Source organism: Dermacentor silvarum, chromosome 5, assembly GCF_013339745.2.
Source record: "Dermacentor silvarum isolate Dsil-2018 chromosome 5, BIME_Dsil_1.4, whole genome shotgun sequence".
Classification (NCBI taxonomy): Eukaryota; Metazoa; Arthropoda; class Arachnida; order Ixodida; family Ixodidae; genus Dermacentor; species Dermacentor silvarum.
In genome coordinates this window covers 6,501,951-6,520,903 of record NC_051158.1, presented here as the reverse complement: position 1 = coordinate 6,520,903, position 18,953 = coordinate 6,501,951, and the positions used below count along the sequence as shown (strand labels likewise).

The window sequence follows — 18,953 nt, the reverse complement described above, 5'->3', positions numbered from 1 at the left end:
TGAACGTGCAGTCACCTTCCGCCGGAGCGCTGCGCGCGACGGACGAGGCTCGCTTCCTTCCCGCTTTCCTCCCTTGCGTGCGCGAGATTGAACCGCGATCGCTAGCTCACCTTCGCACGCTTTTACTCGCACATACACCGTACGGCGCGCAGCGAAAATTTTATCGCCATTGGACTTTATACGGAACCTCACGCCGACGGCGGCACCGACGGCAGAAATGCGTCTGTAGTGTCCATATAACTGCTATCACAACAAAAAGGTTAACTTTAGATTGCCCATTTTAGCTCGTCTCTCGGTGTATCATTTTTACTCGTACTTTGTCTTTACCTCCTTAATTCTGCGCAGGATTTCCAACCGGTATGATCTATCACTAGCTAGCCTCCCTGTCTTTCCTTCTCTTCTTCCTCTCGTGACGTTGATACGCCTGACACGCCGCGGTGACTTAGCGGCTATGGTACTGCGCTGGCAAGCACGAGGTCGCGGGATCAAATCCTGTCTGCGGCAGCCGCATTTCAATGGGGCGAAATGCAAAAACGCCCGTGGCCCGCGCATTGGAGGCACGTTAAAGAACCCCTGGTAGTCAGAATTAATCCAGAGTCCCCCACGACGGCGCTCCTCTTAAGCAAATCGGGGTTTTGGCACATAAAATCCCAGGATTCATCAATACGCCTGCTCTTAATTATATTCTTAATAAATTATTTCTAGCTTGCAGTCATACTGGCATATCACGGGCATGAATTAAGACAACTGAGGTGTAAATTGACCGCTGAATGGCGTAAAATGACGGCTGCTTCTGCTGCTGAAAAAAGAAAAAAAAAAGAGAAAGTAGTTTGGCATTGCCTATAACCATGTTTTTTTTTAAGTATGTAAAGACCATGCTTTCGTAAACTTTCGTCTTGTTTGATGTATGTTTATCATATTTAGTCATTGGAAACATTGTCGCAATGATAATCTGTTCTCGATATCTGGATGAGCTTTTGAGTGCTAGGAAAGAACAGTAAAACAGTGTGCTGTGCGCATTTGTAACGCATAAGCGTATTATGGCTGCGATTCCCACCCAAGCATTGCCAGGCGTCTCAAAAGAAACGTGCACGTCGCCATACCTACATATTTGAATCATAGTGTTTCTTTTCTCATTAATTTGGCACAGGTGGGGCTGTTGCTTTCGTTAGTGCTAACCTGGCATTCGAAGTCTAGTCAGATCGCTGTAACATGGCATTGGTACATTCGAAGTCAACTCCGAGGAGCTCTGGAACGTGAGGCAGTCGCTTTCGCGTTCGCCTATTTTTATTAAGAAATGCTGTACACGACTGAAACATGTCCACTGCCTTTACAGCGTCCTCTGGAAACAAAGCAAGTGCGTATTTAGGGTGGCGTTCATCGCTGAACACTTTGCGAAGTCGGCACCAGTAGTTTTTTTTTTCTTTTTTTTAATGATTGAGCAATTCAGATCGCAGCTGCGCAACAAGTGTAAACTACCTGATTATACAGAGTCCATGCTGTGCCACTGCCACCGTGATACCACCGCGTGGTTAACAGCAAAGATTTCACTTGGTTCCACAGACCTCCAGTGTTCGTCCGGTGCTGTGGTTGTCCCAGCAAGAGCTATTACCATTAGCTTCAGGACTGACCACCCAACGACATCGACATCTGCGGAACTAGCTGCACATCGCGCTGCACTTTGTTTCGTCGATCGGGAGCCACCTCGACAATGGTTAATCTTCAATGACTCAAAGGCAGCCCTACAATCTGTGCTATCAGCTTAGCGTCGCGGGCCATACGAACAGCTCTTATTCGATATTAGATACCTACTCCGTACATCACACGAGAAAGGACACCACGTGACATTTCAGTGGCTTCCAAGTCACTGCGGCGTCATAGGGAGCGAAGACGCCGATAATGCCGCTCGGGCAGCTCTTGACGACACACAGGAAGAGGCCATACCACTCTCACGGTCCGACGTAGCCAGCAGACTTCGAGTGCTTGCACAGGAGATCACGCTCTCTTTATGGTTCACACAAAGCAGCCAGACCAACCGGAGCAATCGTCACTACCACCTGCCCTCTTTGATGCATCTCTGTATGCCAACTGGACTCCGCCGAAGAGAGGCCACTATGCTTTATTGCTTATGGCCAGGGTTGGCACTCACGAAATCTTATTCTTTTCTCATTGGCATGGCCGACAACGCAATGCCTGTCGCAATGCCTTTTTGCAATGCCTGTCTTTGCGAGGAGATGCTAGGACACATTCTATCCGACTGTCCTGAATATAATGTTCCGAGACAGTCCCTGGCGTCCGTTCTAGCGCACCTTGACAATAGACCAATGTCAACTGAAACGATTCTCACGTGTCGTCGACAGAAGACATCACAGCTGAAGGCGACGAAGGGACTACTTAGGTTTTTAAAAGAAACGGCCTTGGACAAGCGGCTGTTACAGTGATGTCACGTACCACGCAAGAGTGACGAACTGTAACTGACGATGGGTGTGCTGTGCTGTGCTCTCTCTCCTCCCCATCTTTCATTCCCCCTCATCCCGCTCCCATGTGTAGGGTAGCAAACCGGTTGTGCTGAACTGGTTAACCTCCCTGCCTTTCCTTCTCCACTCTTTCCTTCCTTCCTTCACTTGGCATACGAAGACAAATACGGACATTTCCTTTTCCAGGACTCTGCGAAAGAAGTTGGGACATATTTCGAGTCAGGAACGCCCTGCTGTTAGACTTACGTCAGTCAGATCTTATAGGGATTATTTCACTACTTTTTCGTTATCTGGGCTTGAATCACTCATTAATTTATAGTTTTTTTTCTTCAAACCTAAACTCTTATGTGTACGATTTCTTCTCCATTCTCTTCATCCACATGTCAAGTCAAACACCTCATCTGGAGTAGCAAGCCCTGACAAGTAGCAAGCAGGGCTGACATTTTCAACTTCCATTAAACACTTTCTCTCTTTAGCCGCCGTGTTTGCTCAGTGTCTATGGTGTTGGGCTGCTGAGCACGAGGTCGCGGGATCAAACCCCAGCCGCGGCGGCCTCAATTTCGATGGGGGCGAAATGCGAAAACACCCGTGTACACCCCTAATTTAAGTGTACGTTAACGAACCAAAAGGTGGTCCAAATTATTCTGGAGTCCCCACTGCAGCGTGCCTCAAAATCAGATCGTGGTTTTGGCACGTAAAACCCCATAACTTGAACACTTTCTCTCACTTCTTTTCTTTCTCTTCATCGCAGTGGTGACGTCAAACCCGGCATGGGAAAATAGAGACGTCCTAATTTCCCTTTCACATTTTCGTTGCTGTTCTTCCTGATGGCCAACCTATATTTGCATTGTGTTTCCATCTGTATATCGTCACGACGAGGCTCTCTCTCGAAAGTGGTTTTGCATGTTGCATGTGTTTAGCTTGCGGGTACTACCCTTCAGGCGACCTTGAAACCTGGACTAATATCTACTCGTTGTATTGACCCTCAAGGTACGGGGGCGTGCGCGAGACACACACAGCGCCACTCTCGTATGTATCGATGCGGAAACCATTACCCAGTCGTATGCATGTATATATATACACGCGAATCATTTTCGGCATGTAGGTTCCCAGCGTTCATTATCTTGTCTTCTGCATCGTAGATGACTCTTGGAAACGACATGCCCCATGGCAACGGCATTGCTGCAGTAATGAGTAGGATGGTTTGTGACGTGAAGCAACTCTCTCTCTCTCTCTCTCTCTCTGGCGTTGTTACTCACTTGCAGTTGCAACGCAGTGTCTTTCACATTGGGTATTGCTATGCAGTGACGTCATGGTGGTCGCCATGTTGTTCGGCAGTGTGCGGAGGGGGGGAGGGGGCAGCTGTGCTTTATTACTATCCACTTATCTCTAGCTGTCTCTCCGGTTACGGTGTGGAAGCTGCGAATAGAATTAAAATGCCGGGTTCAACGTCGCGAAACAGCTACAATGTGTGCGCATGAAGTTGACGGCTTCGGATTAATTTCTACTGCCTGAGGGGTTCTTCGACGTGCACCAAAAGCGCAGTGCACGAGCTTGTTTGCATTCGGCCTCATCGTAACGCGGCTGCCTCGACGGGCATCGAACCCGTGGCCCCGTGCTCGAGCTGCGCGTATAGAACTACAACGAATACAGGGTGTGAGGTCACGCGAATTCGCCCTGGTAGAAAGTATGAAGATGGCAGTGGAGTTGGGAGACTAGGTCGGGCATCTAAGACTCGTGACGTAGTCGCACGTAGGTCAGTCTTGCGAGGTCGGATGCTCGATATGAATGAATCAACAAATGCTGCGTACGTATATCAGAACGTGACGTCTGTGGGCGCCATGTGAAAATGTACAACTTTTTTTCAGTTATTTCCCATATTGTGTTCCTCTGGTACCTTCGATAACCGTCCGATATCGTTTGCCAATTATTCTTGTTTGAGTGCCTTTTATGTATGCGGAATTCTACGTGTTTCAATTTTATCAAATTTCTTCTAATTCTGTGCTAATTTGGTTTTATCCGAACTTTGATATTACTACACATAATCCTGTCTGCGTATTTTGTCACGTTTGTTGCGTTTGCTGTCATAAATTGTTATTACATTATGTTCGTGTGAATCCCCCCCCCCCTCCTTATGTGAGACCGTATTCCGAAGGGCCTTTAGGAGTATTTCGAATAAATAAATAAATAAATAAATAAATAAATAAATAAATAAATAAATAAATAAATAATGACCCAAATATGGCACAAGTGGGTGGTTTGGCATCTATGACGCCACCTATTTTCGCAGCGCCTGGCTGTTGGTCAATGAATTTTGGCCACAAATAATTATATTGCCTTGTAATTTAAACGAGAATATATCGGTATTTTTTTCTGCACAGTTACACCAAATTAATAACCACAATGACGCCAAACAGCGTGAAAATATTCCCACCACCACGGCATCACTGGCACCGCGGTTTGAACGCAAAATTCGAAAGGAAGTTGCAGCCTAATTTTCACCTCAATAAGCCGTTTTTAAGCAGTAATTCATCAGCGTAGACGGATCTAGCATCCCTATTTAGTATTTCCGCTTGACGCTGGAGGCCAAAATCGCAAATCTTTTTTTTTTTTTTTTTGATCTTCGCTTTGTCCATCCAACTTCGCTAACATGCATCATGACTGGCTATAATTGCTTCTACTAACAATGCTTGCATAAGAGACTTTTGTGATTATGGGACCCGGTGACCTAATTTAATCACAGGGATCTCTGCGCGCGGCTCTCATCAGTGCGGAGTACGGTATACGACATGACATCTAGCTCAATCGTTCATACGGGTTAACTCGCTGCAGATGGCTACTTACCGCCGCTAATTGACTGCAGGAAGTTACTGCTGTTTAATAGGTCCTTTTATTCAACTATTTAATTAGTATATCATTTGCGAGAGTCCCGCATGTTCTGATTCCAGCCTCCACCTATAAGTTGTCCTTGAAAAAAGTATGTTTTGCACTGAGTAGCGCATTAGTACATACCGTTAAAGATAGGTGGTTCCGACTTGCTGTAATTGGAAGGCAGGAAGTTGTTCCATACTTCTTCGGAAGAACATCTGCGCGTGTAAGGTTGGGGTGCTCAGAAAACGTATTTAGGAAACCTGCAGAATGCCTGTAAGTGTTTTTGGGTTATAAGTATATGCAGGGTGTCCCACGTAAATTTAGCCAAACTTAAAAAATATACGCAAATGCCACGTAGCTGGACAGAACCAAGGGAATGTTCTTTGCCGTCGTTTGGAGATACTCAGATCACTTTTTACATTCCGCCTAATTACAGAATGTCTTAATTAATTAATCAACTCCTCAAATATTGTGAATAGATGAAAAGTGTCAACGAGAAAATTGTAGAGCAACTTGAAAAACTCCCGATACAGCTTTCTGTTGCTAAATACGTGCTGCATAAAAATGTCTTTCTGAGCGTGAAAGACAGCCCGCGAATACACGTAACATTGCTGCGCGACTGGTTGCTTTGAGGCAATTTGGGTGTATGCGCGGGCTTCTTTCACGCTCGGAAAAACAAAATTTTATGTGGCACTTATTGAGCAACAGAAATCTGTGTCGGCAGTTTTTCATGTTGCTCTACAATTTTCTCATTTAAACTTTTCGTCTAGTTATAATGTTTGAGAAGTGGATTAATTAATTAAGACTAGTTTTGTAATTAGAGGGAACCCCCCAAAATTATCTGAGTATCTCCAAGCGACGGCAAACATTACCTTGATTCTGTCCAGCTACGTGGTATTTGCATATTTTTAAAGTTTAGCTAAAGTTGCGTGGTGCACCCTGTATAAGGGTCAATGACCTTACAGCTCTGGCTGACTAATGCATACGAGCTCTGTGAGAATAGCCCGATCGAAAGCGCATCGACAACAATCACACCTAACGAAATAAGGTTTTTAGCCAGAATAGTATTAAGCAATCTATCAAGTTTTACTGGGTAAGCCTGTAAGAGTAGTCTGCACGAAATATCTGGACTATTAACAGCCCACCTAAACAGAATTTTACAGAGGAATAAAACTGAACGGATGACCAACAGCTGATTATATATATATATATATATATATATATATATATATATATATATATATAAGGTTTTGCATTGAAAGCCAACCATAGAACACGATAAAGCTGAAAGTAGGTGATTTCGCCAAAACCCTCGTGTAACGTATAGAAAATGATTGAGTGATGTACGAAAAATAGGAAAGGCGCATTTACGAACTCATATTTCCATCCTTATAGAATATTGTTCCAATATTCCCGAAACGACTGCGATGCGGTTGCTTTCCATCCTGTTCCGCTTTTTGCTTTAATACAAAGCTGTTGTATAAATGTTCTAGCCATCATTATGATTTAGGGGCATTTCTTCAAAGAAGCGCACCACAATATCTGAAGAAAAGTGGTTATCATGACGTTGGATTATTCATGGATTATCACAGCTTTATTTCCTATACTGCCACATTGATAACCTCGATATACAGTGCCCCAAATTTGAACCTGAATTGTTATTCTTTCGCGTTCTCGATTTGCATTCCCCAGATATTAATTCAAGAAAACATGAATAACAGTATTCTCAGTTTGTGTTATGCAACAAAAAGGTCGTGCGATCATTTCCTGAAATCCCATTATGACCATCGCTTCTCATACTGCTTATGTTGATCTTTCTGTTACAGCACTATACATTCTACCATACCATTCTACCATACAATATTGTACATTTCTGTACTGTAGCAGCGTAAATTAGGTCCTCTATTATTTACATTGCAAGCTCGAGCTATTTGTCTACATTACCTCTGCTCTTACGTAAACGGGGGCTTGAAGTTCTTCGCGAGGACCTCTGCTTGTACGGGGCCCTCGCCCACACCAAGTTTCGATGGACGGAATTATTGTATTAGCCTACCAGTTCAAACAATAGCACAACTGCTAAAATGAGACGCAAAACACAACTTGCGTTGGATCAACACAAGATCTAGCATGCCTTTCGCCCCATTGAGCCTGTGTACAAACTTGAAATTCATTCTCCTTCGCATGGCAGGCGCATGGTAAAAGCCATACACTTTTGTAGGGTAGCCAACCGGGCACGCCCTTGGTTAACCTCCCTACCTTTCCCTTCTCGTTTCTCTCTTTCTCTCTCCATACACTTTTGGCATGTTCATTCAGGTACTATATAGCCTCATGACCCTATGATATAAGATTGTGGTTGCGTAATATGCATGAGTTCTTAGCATAAAATCCAGTACTTGTGGCAGCATTTGTATGCTGCAAATTGGAATCGCCAATGTTGCACGCTAAGTGATTTTTCACATGAAGCAGCGATTTGGCCGAAGCGCGTTGCAAAACACGTGGACTGGCGTCACTCTATACGTCACTCTATACGTCACTCTATACGTCACTCTATACGTCACTCTATACGTCACTGTATACATCACTGTATACGTCACACTATAAACGCTTATTCATGGATAATGGAGAACTTGCCTATAATTTATTTGTTTTTGTTTATTCACTACTGTACACACCGCGTGAAGGATAATGCAGCTGTTCAGTTGTTGTTTCTGTCTGGAGCATCACTGGAGGTACTAAAGGATGTGCGGAAGAGTTCACAAAGCTTTTTGTTGGTTGTAAACTGTTTGCGATTGTCTAGCCGCCTTCGCTAACAAAACGTCCCACATGACAATCGGTTGGCAATGCACAAATGTTCTCTCACAATAACTTTTTTTTTGTGAGCCCACGTTTTGGTCTGTGTTCACAAAACCTTTCTTATTTAAGAGTTCTCGCAATGGCCAGATTTCTGGCAACCGCCAATGATGACAGTGATCAGCGTGGTAGCCAGGTGATTGGCGCATCCAATGCCCATCACGGAAGGCACTTAGATAAAACGAATTTGGTGAACACGAGCCCTGAAAATTGAATAGACAGACCTTACAGAACTGCAGTTCCGCTGGCAGCCAAATACGCAATAAATATGCAAAACCTTCGCAAACAGCTCAATAAGGACCATGGAAATCAGCTCGGAGAGGCGACTGCGGTAAACCAATATAACGATGAAAACGAGTGAAGCTAAAACTAAAGGAACTATCGTAACGACAACCACGGCAGCTGCTGCAATAGCAATAATAACAGCAGCAATTCCGACAAGGTCAGTAGGAACTATATCAACTACGGCAATAGGCATAGCTGATGCAAATGACAAGTGCGAAAAAGAATTGGGGACAACAACCGTCGTGGCGAGAGTACACTGTTCTAACGACAACCATACCAGCTGCCACAACAACAATGACAATAACGACAGCATTTTGTACAAGACGTGTGTTAGTTGTAGCATCTAAAACAACAGGTGGCAGCTGAAGCAAAGAAGGCCCACAAGAAGAAAATAGGCGGCGCGAACTCACGTGGTGACAGTGCAGTTTTGTGTCGTCGCCGCCGCGTCGTTGGCCGTCGCTGCACGGGACAGGCCCGACAGGACAAACCACACAAGGCCAACGCGCGGCATGCTACCACTCGCGACGGGCCGTCGACGGAGCCGCGGCCGCACGCTTCGATCGGGGAGAGCGTGGCTGCATTGCACAACAGGTGGCGTTGGCAGTGCAACACCGACTGGTGCGGGGTGGAGCCGTCGCCCCGAGTGGCTTCATCACCGCGGCCCTAGCATCTGTCAGTCAGTCAATTTGTCGGTTTGTCGGTTGGTCGGTAGGTTAGTCAGTCAGTCAGTCGGTCGGCTGGTCGGTCAGTTTGACTGGTTGGTCAGTCAGTCCGTCGGTTAGTTTGGCTGGTTGGCCAGTCAGTCAGTCGGTTCGTTGGTCAGTCCCTCGGTCAATTTGGCTGGTTGGCCAGTCAGTCAGTTTGGCTGGCTGGCCATTAGTTAGTCGGTCGGTCGGTCGGTCGGTCGGTCGGTCGGTCGGTCGGTCGGTCGGTCGGTCGGTCGGTCGGTCGGTCGGTCGGTCGGTCGGTCGGTCGGTCGGTCGGTCGGTCGGTCGGTCGGTCGGTCGGTCGGTCGGTCGGTCGGTCGGTCGGTCGGTCGGTCGGTCGGTCGGTCGGTCGGTCGGTCGGTCGGTCGGTCGGTCGGTCGGTCGGTCGGTCGGTCGGTCGGTCGGTCGGTCGGTCGGTCGGTCGGTCGGTCGGTCGGTCGGTCGGTCGGTCGGTCGGTCGGTCGGTCGGTCGGTCGGTCAGCCGGCCAGTTTGAGTGGTTGGTCAGTCGGTCAGTCGGTCGGTTGGTCTGTTGGTCAGTTAGTCAGTCAATATGGCTGGTTCGTCAGTCGGTCAGTCAGTCAGTCAGTCAGTCAGTTGGTAGGTCAGTAATTCAATAACTAACTTAAAAATTAATAAATTAATTAATAAATTTTATTCACGCGCACCAAGTATAGACGCAAACTCCCTGAACCTATAAACTATGTAGCTATAAACTATGTAAGCTAGTGTCTGGTGCAGTAAAAACGAAGTCGTTGCAGGTCAGCTGTGAACAAATTAGAGTCAACAAAATCTATCTTTACATTCACAAGGAAACAATAGAAAAACAATGATTATGAGAAAAAGTGCTTCAACCACGCGTACGAAAAAAAAGTCATAGCTCGTGTATCTAAGTTATGCGTCTCAAGAGCAACTCTTGAGCATTTGCTGTGGGGATGCGATGGGCTGACGAGTAGCAACGGGGAGACAGCCTCTAGCGAAAGTCTCCGCGCACGTTGGTGTGCTGTGCTGCTCAGCTCAGCCCCAGAAGATCAACTGTGGACAGTCCAGCGGGCCGACGACGACGCCAGAGCCCAAGGGCTCGTGGCACACGCCTAGGTAGGGTGAAGCCCACCCTATTAACTTGCTGGACAAAAAATTAAGTTTTCATCTACCTACCTAGCTTCTGTATATACTAGTATAAAGCGCTTTCTTGGGAAACCTAAATATTCTTGTCATCATTAATTTCAGAATAGCGTTCCGAATAATTATTCAATAACTGTCGCTTCGTGTGCATTACAGCATGTTGCTTCGCCATGTCTACTTAAGCTGATTGTAATGACGGCAGCAATGGTGGCTATAGGCGTATACCTACTCTTCAAAAAATCGCGACGGACCTGCCTCTCCCCGCCTACACCACGTTTTATCGCGCCAATTTTCAAGGCTTGCCGTCTGTGTTCTCGACATCGGTTACATTGCATATGTATTATGTCAGATATCAGATACACTTTAACTATTGCTACTATGGCGTGCATTCCGTCTAGTTCAATTTGCTGTTGTTTATCATGGTCGTCTTCATCAAGTAGAGCTCGAGCTGTCGGCAGATTTGTATATCGAAGGCTTCGAGGTACAGCGCACGAATTAAAGAGTTCCTAGTTGTTATCATGTGACTGATAACAAGCGTACACCAGTACCTGCGATACAGTTGGTAAGTGCAATCAAAGTTCCGACTGCTTTTGTACAACAAAGCGCCGCAAATATCTCCACCAGCGATCCTTCTCGTATCAAGGCGTTCTGGTATTCGAGTATGCAAATACAGCACTGTGCCTGAGCTGCTCTATAGCGGTCTATATTCAGCCTTAATTACGCGGTGCAAGCAATTCATGTCGCCATGCAAGACTTTATATTCTCCGAGCGTGCTTATATACCCGATATTTTGATATGCGATAACAAACGCAAGCTGTCACTGTAAATCTGACTTCTCCTCGTCGAGTGGCTTCTAGCGGAGAAACCAGCTTTACAAAAAAAAGTCGCAGTTTGCTTGACAGGCGAATCATCGATTGCGATAGGAAATAAGAGGGAATTTATACGAGGTAAGGATAGTAGTTTTATCTGCCGTATAGACTTGTAAACATTCGCTTACTAACTCAATTAACACGCAAGGTGTCACGCGCGAACGAGCAAACGTGAACACATCTCCCTCGATGACCTCGGAAACTCGCTGTCAAAGCGCTCGAGCGATAAAGCGCGACAGCACCAGCGAGCGAATGGACCTTCGTGCTGCCTCTCGCTATCAACGCGAACTAAGCGGTGAAAGCAAAACGCAGATGGAGCTATCAGCCCTCATGGCACTGTGTCCCCATCGCAGATCACTTCCAAGATAGGGCCCGCGTCACCACGCCATACGCAGCAGCCATCGTAGTAGAACCAACGTGAGGTGGACCAACGTGTTTGTGTATAGACGAACAGCAACGTGTCTGACGGGAGCGTGTGTGTTACGGCAACAGCAAGATGACTGAGACGACAATAGCGTGAGGGCGACGGTATGGCTTTAACGTCGGCCATTCGGTGCGAGCATATGACATGTCGAATGTTGGGTTCCACATAGGTAATAGACGAGCGTAAGTGAGAGAAACGCGGATTGGGACGCATCAGCGACTACACTTTTTATAATTATATGTACCCGTGGCTATTTCATGTGGCGTAGGTATGTTAAGACGACGATGGCATTTGCAACCCAGCGATGAAGCATTAGAAACTGTTCGATCCTGGGGTGATCGTGAAAGTGGTACACCATCGCACAGTTTCTATACGCAGCGCTAGCTACAACGAGGAAAGTACTGTGGAATGTGGGCCGATCCCGGAGACGGTGCAGTCTGACGCAGCGTCTTAAAGGGCGAACCAGCACGAGGAAAAAATAAGAAAAAAAACTCGCACGTGGCTCACGCTCCGGACGTCTCAAAGAGTTAGCTTTGGCACGAGAGGAGCGTGCGTGTGATCGTGGCCTAGTGATAAGAGCATTGTGCTGCTGTGCTCGAAGGCAGAGATTCGATTCCGCTATCGGTCGGGCTTTTATTTTTATTGCAGAAGTCTGAAGTGTGGCGAGACAGGAAATACCTACTTGCCTACCGCTGTAGCCGCCGCAGACCAATGAATAATGACATGTTGTTACAGCGAATTGTTTTTACTACTGCGATATCAAATATATGGACACTCCAGGCGAATTTTTTCCGTCGCCATGATGCTCTGCATAAAATACAAAGTTGATAACACCGTCGCAGCTCACCGTATGCTGTATGTTCGAGTGAAACCGTGCGAGGGTGAGCCGACGATCACGGCTCAGTCTCGGGCGTGCAAAGAAGGAAAGCGGGGAGGAAGCGCGCCGTCTTCCGTTACACGAAAGGCACCGGGGGGAAGGCAGGGACGGATGGCGTTGTGCGGAGGCGTTGTACTAACCGCGCGCGGTTGCGCGGGCTTTATCTCGAGAGCGATCTGCTTTGGGGGCTGAGTCTAGGCGGGTCGACGACTCGTAGCTTCGCGTGTGCTGTGTTCTCGCCGCTCAGTTTACGTTGAAACCATAGAAAGCACGAAGGTCACTTCGTTCGCTGGTGAAGCTGCGCTTCCTCACGCCAGCGATTTGAAAGCGAGTGTCCGCAGTCATCGCATGTGGTGTGTTCATGTTTCCCTGTGCGCGCTGACACCACTTGTTAACTTAGTTATTAAGCTAATGTTTACAACCCTGTACGGCCGATAAGACTACTATCCTTACTTCGTATGGCTAATTTGCTATTGCCATCGACACTCGCATTTCGGGTGAGACAGCGACTTTTGTAAAATATTCATCTGTAGGGTATACATCAGTTCTTGCTCATGGCTTGGCGGCTCATGCGAAGATTGTGCCTATGTGGCACATACTCCTCCCGTCGGCGGTGGCCGTGACACTGGTAGAATGCCGAAAACGCACTGTGAAGCGGCAGGCATTATGCTTCGTGCATCGCAGTGACACGCACCAACCACTGATGACAAACAACTGTTGCTTCGCCATTACATACTCTGTATCAACCGTTGTGATCCCATTTGGACAGAAATTTAGGTGCCGCTTACACGGGCGTAAAGTGCGCCATCCCCTGTAGTACCTAGGCAAACACGTATTGGAAGCAGGAGCCCCAGCAAGAAGTCCCCAGATGGCGCAAATGTTACCAGTGAAAGTCCTCAGATGCCTCTCTCACAACCCACGCTTGCGCATGACGCTCGGACAAATAGGAGAAGGAAGTTCTCGTGAGGAGAGCGTGCGTCTCCTGCTGAATCCCGGCCGTGGCTGCGCATGGCTGACGCCGTGGCTGAGTGGATACGCGACCCGCACACCGTATCTTGGAGGCCACCTGCGGAGAGGGCAATGGCTAAGGGCGTGCCGAGATTTCAGGTGGCCTCACGCGCGCTTTTTTCCCGCGCGCCTATTGTTGGAGGTCACCTAATCAGAAGTTTCGGAGACGGTGTGAAGCGCCAGGCAGCACGAGGCGTTCGCTGCTCGCGGAGTGCGCTCTTTATCACGTCAGCGTTGCGACAGTGAGTGCTCACGGTCACCCAGTTATATCTTTTCGCATTTCCCTGTGCGCGCGTGACACAATCTTCATTTTAATGAATAGGCGAATGTTTAAACCTATTTACATGGTCGGCAAAACTACGAACCTTACTGCGTGTGGTTGTCTAATATTTCGGTTGCGCTGTCAATGTTTCACCTTTCTGGCGAAACACTGCTACTTTATTTTTGATTGGCGATATTTTTTTTGTTCGGGCGTGACTCTGCACATTAGGAACACTAAGGAAATTACTCCCTTTGGAACTTGTCCTCTCGAAATATACTTGATCAATCTTGTAAGCAGTTATTTTATTGAGCACTTTGCATTCACTACTTTCCTGTCAGGAAAGTGATGCCACGGTGGGATGTGCGTGCCGGTCGTAACCTGAAAGTGGCAGAAACCTAGCGTTTAAGGAAGGAATTGCACGCGAGATAGAAGACAATTATTGTTGATGGATAAGATAAGCCTCATTTGGTGTAAAATACGTTTAGAGTTATCAAAGGGATGGGCATCAGCACCTTATTGCGGAATCAAATGCTCACGCCACATTTACCGTCGTTTTCGACAGATTTCTCACTCTTTATTAGAGTACGTTAGCTCGGATTGCATACGAGTAGAATGAAGGTCACACATCGTGGTAGCTGAGCAGATATGGCGTTTTCGTGATTGAGCGTGTTTGACTTATGACCCCGGCTGCGGCATTTTCATATAGGCAGAATGTAAGAACGCTCACGAACATCGATTTAAGTGTACGTTGAAAAGACAAAGTGGGTTGAAATTGAGTGAGTGTACTTAAACGTGAGCGCTGTTTAGACGACACAGCGCATTGCGAAAACGTAAGTTTAGGTAATGGATCGATGGAGACAACTTTATTAAAATCCGGCGAAGTTTAACGACCCGGGCTCTGGTTTCCCATGAGGGGACTTCGAGGCCTTGCCTCGTCGCCGCCTCCAGGCCCCGCTGGACTGCCCACTCTTGTGTCTTGATGTTGGAGCTGCGCACAGCGGTGGTCCACTTCGACGCATGCGAATGCGTTTAGGTAATCGAACTTCGGGAGCCGTCAAACTTTACAGTAATGTGTTACCATCCACCTGTATTGACGCAGGTCAGGCGACATAAGCGGAAAAGCATCAAGTAAATCGTGAGAAGAATAAGTGACTTTATTTCTACATTTTTTATGCAATATGATTTCTTTGGCTACATGCCAGGCAAAGCTTCGTCTTTTCGCACCGATAAATGAATAAAGGCAACAAGGAAAGCGGGTATAAAGATTGAAGGAAAGGGTTAGCAAGAGGCATAGAGGAAGGAAAGGAAGTAAGAGGGATAATTACATCTCCGTAAAGCTGCCCCTTTCGCTTTCGCCCTCGATAAGACAGCACAAGACGGGACATCTGACACTCTGAGTAATGACCGAAAATGTTTGGTTTCCGGTACTTTTTAACCAATGCGGCACTTGTTCGGCTACTTCGCCGTGGTCTCGCCTGCAGCCCGTTCGCATGCCTTCCTGCCTGCAGAGCAGGAGCACTAAAACCTACCGCGCACTCCGTCAAGACGATCACGTGTTGGGTCAACTCGTGTAACTTGAATCATGTTTGGCATTGTTTCCTGCTAATTATTTCCTTCCTCCTTGGAAGGAGTCACTGACGTCGTATTTTGGTTTACCTCCTGGACGAAAAAATTAGACAGCAGGGGGCGAACAATGTCGCGGGCTCCATTACGCTGACTGACGCAAGGAATAAGCTGACGTCAATCTCAGGGGGAACTGCTGGAACTGGAACGAAATGGAGCACACCCATGGCCCAGCTATTGACAAACTCCTTGAAACCAAAGGGCGTAGAGATGCAGATGACCACGGTGAATCTGACTAGAAAAGGAGGTTACACAAATTTCCACGTTTCAAGCAATATCCTAAGAAGTGCAAGTCGCTTTTTGCGCAAGATTCTTTTTGCCTCCGTTAACGATTTGGTGGTGTCAGGGCAGGAATGAGTCCGTCCTGGACGACCCCTTACCCAATTTTACGGTAGTGGACCAGCCACGTCCTTCGTTAACCTCCATACTTTCGCTCATCGTTTCTCTCTCTCCCTGGACCCTCCGCTCCACTCCCGTGCACAAAAGAAAGTAAACTTGGTTAAGAGAGGTGGATAGCGGGGACAGAATGCACTAAATACGTCAACACGTACGCCATAATCGAAATGCCATCCTTATCGTCATCGCGAGAAACTTGAGTGGAATCTTTAGCTCGGCAGCTTCTATCTCGAAGCATGGGAACGGAATTTTTTTCTCCGCAACCACTGAACCCACTTTGATGATGTTCGCGACACTGAAGTGCGTGGGCGGCCGCACTTGGCCGCTGGCAGCCGCCGCCGCAGCAGCAGCCGCACTAGGCCGCAGTCATGGCCAAGTTGTAGAGTGCCCGCCTCGCCTTGGGGAGGTGATGGGTTTGATACCCACCGCCATGAAAGGAGCCTGCGCTCTAAATTCCTGTCGATACCCTCGTGACCTCACAAAACCTTACATTATGGTGCAATGCCGCTTACCAAATGTGGGGAACTGGCCAAGGATGGACGCTTGCATGTTAGACCAAGTTCTCTATTCCAACAAACAACTATTGTGGCACATACGCAGGGACCCATGTTGTCTGTTCTAGCGAACAAATATTGTTGCACATACGCAGTAGCCCAAGTTCTCTATTCCAGCAAACAACTATCGTGGCACATACGCAGTGGCTCAGGTTGTCTATTCCAGCAAACAACTATTGTTGCACATATGCAGTGGCCCAGGTTGTCTATTCCAGCAAACAACTATTGTGGCACATACGCAGTGGCCCAATTTGTCTATTCCAGCAAACAACTATTGTTGCACATACGCAGTGGCCTAGGTTGTCTATTCCAGCAAACAACTATTGTGGCACATACGCAGTGGCCCAGGTTGTCTATTCCAGCAAACAACTATTGTGGCACATGCGCAGTGGCCCAGGTTGTCTATTCCAGCAAACAACTATTGTGGCACATACACAGTGGCCCAGGTTGTCTATTCCAGCAAACAACTATTGTGGCACATACGCAGTGGCCCAGGTTGTCTATTCCAGCAAACAACTATTGTGGCACATACACAGTGGCCTAGGTTGTCTATTCCAGCAAACAACTATTGTGGCACATGCGCATTGGCCCAGGTAGTCTATTCCAGCAAACAACTATTGTGGCACATACGCAGTGGCCCAGGTTGTCTATTCCAGCAAACAACTATTGTGGCACATGCGCAGTGGCCCAGGTTGTCTATTCCAGCAAACAACTATTGTTGCACATACGCAGTGGCTCAGGTTGTCTATTCCAGCAAACAACTATTGTGGCACATACACAGTGGCCCAGGTTGTCTATTCCAGCAAACAATTATTGTTGCACATACGCAGTGACCCAGGTTGTCTATTCCAGCAAACAACTATTGTGGCACATACGCAGTGGGCCAGGTTGTCTATTCCAGCAAACAACTATTGTTGCACATGCGCAGTGGCCCAGGTTGTCTATTCCAGCAAACAACTATTGTGGCACATACGCAGTGGCCCAGGTTGTCTATTCCAGCAAACAACTATTGTTGCACATACGCAGTGGCCCAGGTTGTCTATTCCAGCAAACAACTATTGTGGCACATATGCAGCGGCCCAGGTTGTCTATTTCAGCAAACAACATTTGTTGCACATACGCAGTGACCCAGGTTGTCTATTCCAGCAAACAACTATTGTGGCACATATGCAGTGGCCCAATTTGTCTATTCCAGCAAACAACTATTGTTGCACATACGCAGTGGCCCAGGTTGTCTATTCCAGCAAACAACTATTGTGGCACATACGCAGTGGCCCAGGTTGTCTATTCCAGCAAACAACTATTGTGGCACATACACAGTGGCCCAGGTTGTCTATTCCAGCAAACAACTATTGTGGCACATACGCAGTGGCCCAGGTTGTCTATTCCAGCAAACAACTATTGTGGCACATACGCAGTGGCCTAGGTTGTCTATTCCAGCAAACAACTATTGTGGCACATACGCAGTGGCCCAGGTTGTTTATTCCAGCAAACAACTATTGTGGCACATGCGCAGTGGCCCAGGTTGTCTATTCCAGCAAACAACTATTGTTGCACATACGCAGTGGCTCAGGTTGTCTATTCCAGCAAACAACTATTGTGGCACATACGCAGTGGCCCAGGTTGTCTATTCCAGCAAACAACTATTGTTGCACATACGCAGTGACCCAGGTTGTCTATTCCAGCAAACAACTATTGTGGCACATACGCAGTGGGCCAGGTTGTCTATTCCAGCAAACAACTATTGTTGCACATGCGCAGTGGCCCAGGTTGTCTATTCCAGCAAACAACTATTGTGGCACATACGCAGTGGCCCAGGTTGTCTATTCCAGCAAACAACTATTGTTGCACATGCGCAGTGGCCCAGGTTGTCTATTCCAGCAAACAACTATTGTGGCACATACGCAGTGGCCCAGGTTGTCTATTCCAGCAAACAACTATTGTTGCACATACGCAGTGGCCCAGGTTGTCTATTTCAGCAAACAACTATTGTTGCACATGTACAGTGCCCCAGGTTGTCTATTCCAGCAAACAACTATTGTTGCACATGCGCAGTGGCCCAGGTTGTCTATTCCAGCAAACAACTATTGTTGCACATACGCAGTGACCCAGGTTGTCTATTCCAGCAAACAACTATTGTTGCACATACGCAGTGGCCCAGGTTGTCTATTCCAGCAAACAACTATTGTGGCACATATGCAGCGGCCCAGGTTGTCTATTCCAGCAAACAACTATTGTGGCACATACGCAGCGGCCCAGGTTGTCTATTCCAGCAAACAACTATTGTTGCACATACGCAGTGGCCCAGGTTGTCTATTCCAACAAACAACTATCGTGGCACATATGCAGTGGCCCAGGTTGTCTATTCCAGCAAACTACTATTGTTGCACATACGCAGTGGCCCAGGTTGTCTATTCCAGCAAACAACTATTGTGGCACATACGCAGTGGCCCAGGTTGTCTATTCCAGCAAACAACTATTGTGGCACATACGCAGTGGCCCAGGTTGTCTATTCCAGCAAACAACTATTGTGGCACATACGCAGTGGCCCAGGTTGTCTATTCCAGCAAACAACTATTGTGGCACATACGCAGTGGTCTAGGTTGTCTATTCCAGCAAACAACTAT

The 18,953-nt window shown here is 47.2% G+C and overlaps 1 protein-coding gene across 1 annotated transcript in view; it reads right to left on the bottom strand.

The window, feature by feature from the left end:
* LOC119452730 (gamma-aminobutyric acid receptor subunit rho-3) overlaps nt 1-18,953 on the bottom strand; it is a 53,314-nt gene that overhangs the window by 21,439 nt on the left and 12,922 nt on the right. Inside the window, exon 3 of the mRNA XM_037714684.2 lies at nt 5,490-5,563. Within this exon, the coding sequence (XP_037570612.2) occupies nt 5,490-5,563 (74 nt within the window). The remainder of the gene's footprint in view (nt 1-5,489; nt 5,564-18,953) is intronic.